An 11,415-nucleotide genomic window follows, 5' to 3' on the forward strand; every position below is an offset into this window, starting at 1 on the left:
GTAGAAGCCTGTGCCCACACACACACAAAAAGCAGGGGGTTGTCATAACGTTGCCCTGTTGGGTGAGGTTTATCCCCACATAAATACATTTCCCCCTTTTCTCTCCACTCTACAGAATGGACTCTTGAAAAGCCCTGTGTTTCCACAGAGAAAGAATGGGAACATCAAAAGGTTGGGGAATGGAACAATATTTTCCTTTCTCAACCAGTTGAAAGTGTCCGTTGGTACTTAAAGAATATGTCGTCAGATCAGTTGTTGTCTGGGACATTATATCTGATGATAGGACAACAAATTGTATCTTGGAAAGTCTGCACATTCTAGTTATATTCAAATGGAATTGATGTGCAATTTAAATGTTTAAATATGAAACTATTTGTGACAAGATTAAATGTGATTTTAGCTTCTAAATGAGAGAATTGTTTTCATAAGTAAACTTATGCTCACTCAGTGGCCACTCCCAAGTGAACAGACATTGGTTGAGAACTATGAAACACGCCCTTCTCTCCCACAGTACAAATGCCCGTTGACGGAAGTCAACCTCAGTTCGAGATGACATGAGTACTGGTGTCCAGACGTTTAAAAGGGCTAATTTCAACTACAAGCTAACGATATTAACATTTAGTTCCAGAAATGTTAGGACTGCTGTCCTAATGTTTATTAAAAGGGTGAATTTCAATGTGGAGGTAACAATCACCACGCTGGAATGGTGAATTTCGACTAGACCAGCCAAAATACAGCACGAGCTGATTATAGCAACTTGGTAAGAACTTTGAATGATTATTTACTAAAGAACAAGTGATACCTCCTAGATGTCGAGTTATCAGCTGCAGCTGTAAACGTACATGGACAGACAATCTCAGAAGAACATATCCGATAGCCCTACATTCTCAGAAGAACATATCCGCTCGACAACACTACGACCAGAAAGATTCTTGAAAGAACATTGGTGATCTCTGCTGGGTAAACCAGTCTTCAATCTTCGACTCATCTATCAAAACGCAGCTCAGTGTAAATATATATCTTGCATTTTCCTTTTCCGAATGGGCGGTTATTAGAATGCATAAGATTCTGTATTTACGGCAGCATAGCTTCTCAAGGTCCAATATAGACCCAATCCCCTTTGTCCCTCAGTCTTCCCGCTCTTTCATTCAAACCCAAACCCCTTTATTTGTGTAACCAGCCATCATATCGGTTTCATCTGCAAGGGACTTTTTCTTTTATGACATGATTAGTAATCGATTTATGATCTATTCTGTGTATATGTAATTCTGTGTGATTATTTAGGTATTTAGTAAATAATGAAGCCAATTTTTGTATTGCTGATTCAACTTGTTAGCCAGGGTTTGTGCAGATAACCAAGAATTGTACGACGTTCAGATGAGACTGAATAAGGTGATAATTAATAATTGACTGCTATTGATATAAAAGACCTTCAGATCTTTAAGAACCAGAACCTGGTTCCAAAGGTTATTAACAAGTTAATTGTAACCTTTATTTTACTTTATTTTTCTCATTTAATCATACTAGAGACACAACAGGGTATTAAAGACTTAACAAATATTGAGATACTCACACACCCTTATCTTAAGGTGATACAATGTGGTTCTAAACAATTACGTGGTCTCACCGATGATAATGTCAGCACTCTTGTTGGGGTTTTTGATTTCGGCGAAGTAGAGAGGGGACACGTCGCTCCACTTTGAGAACGCAATGCTGATGGCCTGGCGGGTGTCATCTTTGTTCAGCGTGTTGGGAAACTTCACGATCCTGACAGATGTGAACGGACACGCAGACAAACATAGACAGACAGACATACAGCTGTGAACAGAAAGACAGACCGGAAAGTGACAGACAATGCGACTAACTTGGATTCCCAAAAACGCAGTGCTGTTCCCTTTCAGTCAGTCACTCAGTATAACATTATGGGGAGTCAATGACCAACCATATTCACCTGAAAAAACTGAAAATGCCCAACGGGCCAATGGATGCCGAGCCAATCCCCAGAAGTCTTGCCTTCCTGACTATAATACCGGGGCTCATATCCATTTCCTCAATTCTTCTCTCTTCAGCCCGCCTGAAGGAAGACCGTGTAACGCAAATGACAAACTTTTCAAGCACACAAAGACTATGAGATTCGGCTCCGTCGCTGATGAGCTAAAGGCGACCTGCGATTCCCCTCATTCAGCCAGGCTGGTGCTACCAGGATTAAGGTGAGTTCATGAATGTAGAGTATGGAGGAGGCGGGGCTCATTTGCACACCACCGATGGATGGAAAGCTGCCGAGTTACTTAGCTCCAGTTCTGAGGCTAACAAGGAGTCTAATCTTCTGAATAAACAGTCCCGGTTCTAGGCGGAGCAGTTGGACAAAGTATACCAGGCTGAGGGTGTGGTTCTTGAAAGGGACAGGCGGCTGTACATGGATGAGCCAGTTTCGCCAACAAGGTTGTTTGGCTCGGCTATAGAGTCCTTACAGGCCTGTTTCGAGGAGAAACAAAAACAGGACCCAGCTCTACAGGTCCTTTTCCCACGAAAGTTCCTTAGTGGGGGCAGCTTTGCAGTTCCAGAAGCGTGAAGGAACGAGTCCAGGCCAGAGGCTGGCATCAAGGTTGGTTTTTGACCGTATTGGTGTTTCTGGGAAGCAGCGGAAGTCTTGGCACAGACGCTGTGCTGGGTCGAAGGGGAGTGGGGTGAACGCTGATTCTTCCGCGCCGTGGGGGAATGAGCAGACCTCGCGACCCTAGCTGGAGGCCGGTGGAGGGGCATGTTCTCGGAGCCCTCCTCCACATTTACTAATGGCAACAGTGCTTCCAAGTGGCTCGGTCAACAGGGGCAAGTTACTGGTTGCCGAAGACCCCAAACCCGGTGTTGGCTGGGTATCAGAATGGCGGTACCACGAAAGCACAGTGTTTCTACCCAAGGTTTCTCTGCGCTCAGGGGTATCGAGAGTATGGCATCGTCCAGATGTGGGCATAATAAACAAAGTTAATTCCCCACATTCAGACACACGGTTGTTAAGGGTGGTGGATATGAAAACAAGCATGAATGAAAGCATGAAAGAAAAACACAGTACCAGTCATAAGTTTGGACACACTTACTCATTACAGGGTTTTTCTTTATTTTTACTATTTTCTACATTGTAGAATAATAGTGAAGACATCAAAACAATGAAATAACACATATGGAATCATGTAGTAACCAAAAAAGTTAAACAAATCAAAATATATTTTATATTTGAAATTCTTCAAAGTAGCTACCCTTTGCCTTGATAACAGCTTTGCACACTATTGGCATTAGTTGGTTTTGTACCTGAGGGTTTGCAAGTTCAAAATGCTCACACTTTGCTGGCTATTGCAGTCGGCGCATCCCTGTGATTGGTTCATGTCCATAGATCTGAAGGATACGTACTTTCATGTGTCTATACATCTTCCCCACCGAAAGTTTCGGGGGTTTCATTTCAAGGGTGTAGCCTATGAATTTCTGGTCCTGCCTTTTGGACTTTAATCTCCCCGCACCTTTTCTATGATGCTGTGCCAGGGGATCAGAGTATTGGCCTATCTGGACGATTAGCTGGTCATAGTGGAGTCGAGGGAACAGGTGGAGCTCCATACACTGCCACACTGGTTTCCCATATTCAGTCTCTGGGGTTCAGAGTGAATCACAGGAAAAGTGGTTTGACTCAGCACATTCAATTCCTGGACTCAGTTCTGAATCATGCGTTTTGGTCCCAACAAAGTAGGTTTGAATTCCAGCTCTGTCTGGTACAGTTCTTTTATGATAGCTATTGTGTCTCTAGGACATCTATTGATATGTCTGTTTCGGTGCTGTTGATGAGTCTGTTTTGCGGGTTCTCTGTTGCAGGTGGTTCTCATGGGCCGGGTAGTGTCCCGCAGGGTGATCACGACAGACGCATCCTTTATGAGATGGGGAGTACTGTGTGTGGGCTACTCGATGAGGGATTAGGTCAACAGCGTAAAGGGAGTTGCATATCAATTACCTAGAGATACTGACAGTTTGGCTGGTGCTGAGGCGTTTCCATTGAAGGTTTATATGGCAGCCATCTCTGCGTGTCATGTAGGGATGGACAGCTCCACACAGGGGACTCATCCTCCGGTGGTGTGGCCCCTAAAAGGCGTGTCAACTCATGGCGCCGACCAGGGACCGGGCCTCGGTCCCCTCAGTGTGAGTCTCCGTTTGAACCATTAGAGTCTGTGGACCTAAAGCTAATTTCCTACAAGACTGCCCTGCTCGTGGCCTTGGCATCAGCCTAGCATGTTGGGGATCTCCACACACTCCTATTTGGAGTCCGTACCTGCCGATTCCAAAGTGATGTAACGTCCTAATGCAGCTTTTGCTCCAAAGGTTATGCCTATGTCTTACAGGTCCCTCACTTTTGAAAAGGACAAGGGTTGCCTATAGGTGTGCATGCTCACTCCACTAGGGGTGTGGCGGCTGCTTGGGCATTGTTCAGGGGCATGATGATTGGTGATATCTGTGCTTCAGCGAGTTAGGGTTCCCGACATACCCTTGTGAGATTTTAACACTTGGATGTAACTTCTCCTAGTGTGGCTCATAGGGTTCTTAAGTTTGGGTCCAGGAGTGGGTGTTGGCAGCGTACAGGTTGCACATTTATCCGGTTTACCACAATTCCCTGTGGTTTGAGCAATGGGCTGCCTTGGGGTGCGGCAGCGTGTAAAGCGTGCATTAGCAAGGTTACCATAGTAACCTTGCCATGATTCATCGACTCTGGTTGATGCTATGCAGCGTGAGTGTGCGCTTTACCATGTCACAACAAGTGTTCTGTTGTTTTGGACGGTTCTTTTTACAAGTTCTGACATTTCAGGCTCACAATGTAAGTATTGTTCTTGGAACCATGGGTTCTATGGACTTGTGCTGCAGTGGCAGTGTGTCAAGTTGCAGCAGATTCTGGTTCCCTATATGGGGTTCTGACAGTTCAGGCTTCATCAGGCTCTGACAGTTCAGGCTTCTCAGGTAAGTATTAGGGAAAAAGGTGGCTTCTGTAGACTCTTTTTTGACCGGTAGAACGTGTGTATGCTTGGGCTGCCATGCATCTCCTAGTTTGGTACCCAATGAGCCAGCTTGGGGCTTGATTGTATGTCCCCATAGTATGTTATACCAAGTGACCGACTGAATGGCAATGTATGAAAATAACTACTCTTCAGTTAAGGAGGTAATGAGGTATAACATATTTTGCGCAGGGGATTTGGGCTCGCTGAAAAGTGTTACTGAATTGAGGAAAGTAATGCCCCGGTATTATAGCCAGGAAGACGCGGCTTCCGAGGGCAGGCTTGGCATCCATTGGCCAGTTGGGCGTGATTTCAGTTTTCAGGGGAATATGAATGGTTGTTGATTTCCCTTCAGGGAACAATAGTTGTATTCATAACTGAAATAATATTTGTATATCTGGCCAGTGGGCCATCCTCCAACATTCTCTGAAGCTCTAATTTTCAAAACAGTACTCAGAAGCCGACCTCCCAGTCTCTTCCATCCCCTCCCTGAACTCCCTGAATCCCAAGTCAACCCTAGTCCCTTCCCCCTTGACACTACATAGGTGTCAGCAATAGGCAATAGCAATAGATAGGTGTCAGCAATATGGTGGAACCTTTCCCACGAATAGGTTAGGTGGAATTGCTGCTATATTCCTTACAACTTGAATACAACTACAGTGCCTTAAGAAAGTATTTATACCCCTTGACTTATTCCATATTTTGTTGTGTTACAGCCTGAATTCAAAATGGATTGTATTCTTGTTCTCACTCATCTACACATAATAACAAAGTAAAAACATGGTTTTTGTGCCCATTTAGTGAAAATTAAATACAGAAATATCACATTTACATAAGCATTCACACCCTTGAGTCAACATATGTTAGAATCACCTCTGGCAGCCATTACAGCTGTGAATCTTTCTGGGTAAGTCTCTAAGAGCTTTGCACACCTGGGTTGTACAATATTTGCACATTATAATGTTTTTAATTCTTCAAGCTCTGTCAAGTTGGTTGTTGATCATTGTATATTTGGCCTTGTGTGTTAGATTGTTGTCCTGCTGAAAGGTGATTTTGTCTCCTAGTGTCTGTTGGAAAGCAGAATGAACCAGGTTTCCCACTCGGATTTTGACTGTGCTTAGCTCTATTCCGTTTATTTTTAGCCTAAAGAACTCCCTAGTCCTTGCCAATGACAAGCATATCCGTAACATGATGCAGCCACCACCATGCTTGAAAAAATGAAGAGTAGTACTCAATGATGTGTTGTTATTTGCCCCAAACATAATGTTTTGTATTCATGACATGTAGTTAGTTTATTTGGCCAATTTTTTACAGTTTTACTTTAGTGCCTTATTGCAAACAGGATGCATGTTTTGGAATATGTTTATTCTGTACAGGCTTCCTTCTGTCATTTATGTTAGCATTACGGTTTCCTTCCTCTCCGGCAACAAGAGTTAGGAAGGACGCCTGTATCTTTGTAGTGACTAGGTGTATTTATACACCAACCTCATTATGTTGAAAGGGATATTCAATGTCTGCTTTTTTTATTTTGACGAATCTACCAGTAGGTGCCCTTCTTTGTGGGGCAATGGAAAACCTCCCTGGTCTTTGTGGTTGAATCTGTGTTTGAAATTCGCTGCTTGACTGAGGGACCGTACAGATAATTCATTGTATGTGTGGGATACAGAAATTACGTGTCATTAAAAAAATCATGTTAAACACTATTATTGCACACAGAGTGAGTCTATGCAACTTATTATGTGACTTGTTAAGCAAATGTTTACTCCTGAAATTATTTAGGTCATAACAAAAGGTTTGAATTGACTCAAGACATTACAGCTTTTCAATTTTAATTAATTTATAACACAATTCTAAAAACATAACTCCACCTTGACATTATGGGGTATTGTGTGTCACGCCAGAGACAAAAAATCTCAATTTCATTCATTTTAATTTCAGGCTATAACAACAAAATATGAAAAAGTCAAGGGGAGTGAACAATGTTCCCTTTAAACTGCGCATGGGCATCCCGCTGATCCGGCACTGCGAAGCAGAAGAACCACCACCCTACGCAGAGAAGGACGAGATTGAACTTCACTTAACTTTCTACAGTTTTTCCCCTTAGTTAACATTTCCCTTTACTGTGGGAAAGTAATTTATTGCATTGAACTACTGTGGGAGTTCAATGCAACATACCGAAACAAAATTAACTATGCAAGACTTAAACGCGTCGGAGTACACCAGTCAGAGCTGCAGATAGCACCAATCAGAGCACCAATCAGCACCAATCAGAGCTGCAGATAGACCAGTGCCATATACGGATCTGTGCCATTCTCTTTAAACTGGACTGTGTTTATAGCATGAGTGGTCGTGAGTGGATGCTCAGTTATAGATACACTATACAGTGCATTCAGAAAGAATTCAGACCCCTTGACTTTTCCACATGTTACAATATTTTTGCAAATGTATAAAAAATAGAAAACTGAAATAACACATTGACATAAGTATTCTGACCCTTTACTCAGTACTTTGTTGAAGCACCTTTGGCAGCGATTACAGGCTCGAGTTTCAGTGGGTATGACGCTACAAGCTTCGCACACCTGCATTTGGGGAGGTTCACTCATTCTTCTCTGCAAATCCTCTCGAGCTCTGTCAGGTTGGATGGGGAGCGTTGCTGCACAGCTATTTTCAGGTCTCTCTAGATATGTTCTCTCGGGTTCAAGTCCAGGCTCTGGCTGAGCCACTCAAGGACATTCATAGACTTGTCCCGAAGCCACTCCTGTGTTGTCTTGGCTGTGTTTTTTGGGTTGTTGTCCTGTTGCAAGGTGAACCTTTGTCCCAGTCTGAGGTCCTGAGCGCTCTGGAGCAGATTTTCATCAAGGATCTCTCTGTACTTTGCTCCATTCATCTATGCCTCGATCCTGACTAGTCTCCCAGGACCTGCCTCTGAAAAACATCCCCTTCACCCTACGGTGAAGCATGGTGCCAGGTTTCCTCCAGACAAAATAGTTATTGGTTTCATCAGACCAGAGAATCTTGTTTCTCATGGTCTGAGAGTCTTTAGGGACCTTTTGGCAAACTTCAAGCGGGCTGTCATGTGCCTTTTACTGAGGAGTGGCTTCCGTCTGGCCACTCTACAGTAAAGGCCTGATTGGTGGAGTGCTGCAGAGATGGTTGTGCTTCTGGAAGGTTCTCCCATCTCCACAGAGTAATTCTAGAGCTCTGTCAGAGTGACCATCAGATTCTTGATCACCTCTCTGACCAAGGCCCTTCTCCTCCGATTGGCTGGGCGGCCAGCTCTAGGAAGAGTCTTGGTGGTTACAAACGTCTTCCATTTAATAATGATGGAGGCCACTGTGTTCTTGGGGACCTCCAATAATGCAGAAATATTTTGGTACCCTTCCCCAGATCTGTGCCTCTACACAATCCTGTCTCGGAGCTCTACGGATATTTCCTTCAACCTCATGGCTTGGTTTTTGCTCTGACATGCACTGTCAACTATATAGACAGGTCTATGCTTTTCCAAACCATGTCCAATCAATTGAATTTACCACAGGTGGACTCCAATCAAGTTGTAGTAACAGCTCAAGGATGATCAATGGAATCAGGATGCACCTGAGCTCAATTTTGAGTCTCATAGCAAAGGGTCTAAATACTAATGTAAATAAGGTATTTCTGTGTTTTATAAATTTGCAAAAAATTCTAAAAAGCCTGTTTTCGCTTTGTCATTGTGGGTTATTGTGTGTAGATTGCTGAGGAATTTATATTTATTTAATCAATTTTACAATAAGTCTGTAACGTCAAGGGGTCTGAACAGTTTCCGAAGGCAAACAACATTTTCAGTCACCTCCTTGTCTGAAGGACAGGTGGATAAACAGGTTAATGTCAAGCCCTGCATGTTTTTTTCAAACGTGTCATGGACTGTAGGCCTACATTGAACACCGCACATTGGCTGCTACTGTAGGCTGAATAGAACAGCTATTTCCATGTTAAAATGTTATGGGATGCATTTTCTCCATTGTTTTTAATGGTAGGGAACTCTGGTAGGCCTACATATGATCAAATAGCTACAGTAGCCTATTTGACCACTGTCTGAAACTGTAACTTAAAGCTGGTACAACTTCAGTGCTTCACAGTAAATGCACGCTGGAAGTTGCATAGAATTTTCACAACGTTCAAGTTTGCTCTCAGCAGACCTGAAAGTTGCTGTGATGAAAGAAATTGAAGGACCATTGGGTTTGAATACCATCTGAGGCACTGTATATCCAATCCTCTCAGATCTCCAAAAGTTCCTAGGGGATAGGGACAAGGGTCTGAATTGTGATTCAGGGTCTCACTTGTAGGTGAGGTTGAAATGCCTCCACTTGTGTCCCAGTGGGTTGATGGCGTAGCGTCTGGAGCGGCTCAGTGACGCTCCAGTCACAGGATGATGCTTCACAGAGCTCAGGGACTCCACAGACCGCCCACCAGCTTCCTGAGAGAGAGGGACAGAAAGAGAGAGATTGTTTGTTTGTTTACTTCACTCTTTAAAAAAAAATTTTTTTAAATCTATTTCACTTGCTTTGGCAATGTTACCATATGTTTCCCATGCCAATAATGCCCTTTGAATTGAAATGGGAGAGAGAGAGATTTTTAGAGATGACAAGAAGAGCATGACATGTCCATGAACAGGTGAAAACAGTGTATGTGTGTGTAGGAGAGAGAGAGAGAGAGAAGCTTTGCACAGTCCGTATGTTGCAGTAGAGAATGGTACAGGGCCTGAAACAAACAACAAATTAGCAGTAGCCTGTAAAACAAGACAGGACTAAAATCCCTTCAATGATGACAAAATGTACAATCTGCAACTGGGAGAGGATTTCAACTCAAAATAGTTAGTCGTTCATTCTATTTCTCCACTTTTTCAGTACTATTTCTTCCACTAGGAGTTAAAAAGGAATAAATGAAAGTCAAGCCATTGCATTTTTCAGGCTTCCTGCCAAAGGGAGCATGTCTGGCCTCTAGGAAAACACACGTGGCACAAGTGCAAAAAGGAACCGAATCACAACTTAATCCTACACAGATGTGGAATCCACCTCTGCTATCATCCCTTGACAGCCCCTGTCCATCTATCAATCTCTCTGTGCTAAAATATCTGTCACCCACATGTGAGCAGAAGCATACTCCTCCAGCCTTCCCCTCACCAGCACCAACACCTTTCTTTTCTTCTTTCCCTCGTGTATCCCCGTTCTCAGCTATTGTAACACTGATCAATGCATTAGTATAGACGGCTATATATATCACTCATCAACAAATAAACATGCACAAATATACATTAGGATCCAAACAGAACTATTTTATAATATGTGTAGCCTACTTAAAACACTTATTTCTTCTGTTAAAAACTATACCAGAATACAATAAATTAATGCGCGCGCGCAGACACGCACACCCTGAATAAAAAAGATAAATAATATATAATTACCGTTTTCCTCCTACACGTCCGGAGTCCTCCGACCTCATCCAACCCTACCAACATCAGCACTAGTAGAACAAGTATTGGACGAGTTCTGCGTATCTCGAACACAGCCACGAAGCCCTTGGGCGAACTCATTAACTTCTGCGTCCTGTGCTCCATTGGAACCTGTAGTAGTTTTACAATTGACAGTCAATGGTAGCCTGCAATCAATGTTGAGAGCACATGGTTCAGCTAAAAGGCAAAGATTGAATACTTGGTATAAAAAGAGATTGATCAGCTCGGATAGGCTTCTTTATTCAGGTGTTTTCATGCAGAAAGCATGAGTAGGCTATCCTTCCTCTGAACCAGAACACGGTGCGTATCACAACGTGGAAACCACATTCTGCAGAGTTGGGATTTGTGCACGGCGCTCCAAATGATCCCTTACCATCAAACTCATATCATTCAGAATCCTGCGCTTTTCCCCTAGGATATAACTGTAAACTCCTACTTTTCCGCCGAGTCCTTCGTTAATTGCATCGCATTTGTATGTTTATTGGATAACTTTGGTACTTCCCTGCCTAGTCCTTGGAGTGACGGAACGGGTCAGCTGTCGGACATCAGTCGAGTGTTGGGGCAGAGAGAGAGAGCACCGCCCAGTCCTAAAACAACCATTTGGCTCTCAGCCTCTGCTCTCCCATTCACTAACGTGCTTTCAAACTTCACCTAGTTATCACCCGGGCGAATAGAGCGTAAAATGGTCAACTGTTTTCAATGAAAGTAAAGTCTTCAAACTATTGTTGAGCTGTAAACTCTTACTAGGCCTAAACAACGACTCGTGCAATGTAATAGTTTATCTAATAGGTTGAGGCCTCAAACCGCTATGGCTAAAACAAATTTTGTAAGTAAGTCATAGACTATTGGCTAAAGCCCCCAAAAAATTAAGGAAAATGTTTTCACATGTATTATAAAGTGTTA

The 11,415-nt window shown here is 43.1% G+C and overlaps 1 protein-coding gene across 1 annotated transcript in view; it reads right to left on the minus strand.

The window, feature by feature from the left end:
* The window catches only part of LOC112236847 (matrix metalloproteinase-23-like), a 20,283-nt gene extending 9,123 nt beyond the window's left edge, over positions 1-11,160 (minus strand). Inside the window, exons 1-5 of the mRNA XM_024405444.2 lie at positions 10,886-11,160; positions 10,465-10,623; positions 9,341-9,477; positions 1,628-1,767; positions 1-8 (exon numbers count right to left, since the gene is read on the minus strand). The exon at positions 1-8 is cut by the window's left edge and continues 160 nt beyond it. Coding sequence (XP_024261212.1) covers positions 1-8; positions 1,628-1,767; positions 9,341-9,477; positions 10,465-10,623; positions 10,886-10,897 — 456 coding nt within the window. The 5' untranslated portion in view covers positions 10,898-11,160. The remainder of the gene's footprint in view (positions 9-1,627; positions 1,768-9,340; positions 9,478-10,464; positions 10,624-10,885) is intronic.
* Between the last annotated feature and the right edge of the window lie 255 nt (positions 11,161-11,415).

This window comes from Oncorhynchus tshawytscha, linkage group LG17, assembly GCF_018296145.1.
Source record: "Oncorhynchus tshawytscha isolate Ot180627B linkage group LG17, Otsh_v2.0, whole genome shotgun sequence".
Taxonomy (NCBI): domain Eukaryota; kingdom Metazoa; phylum Chordata; class Actinopteri; order Salmoniformes; family Salmonidae; genus Oncorhynchus; species Oncorhynchus tshawytscha.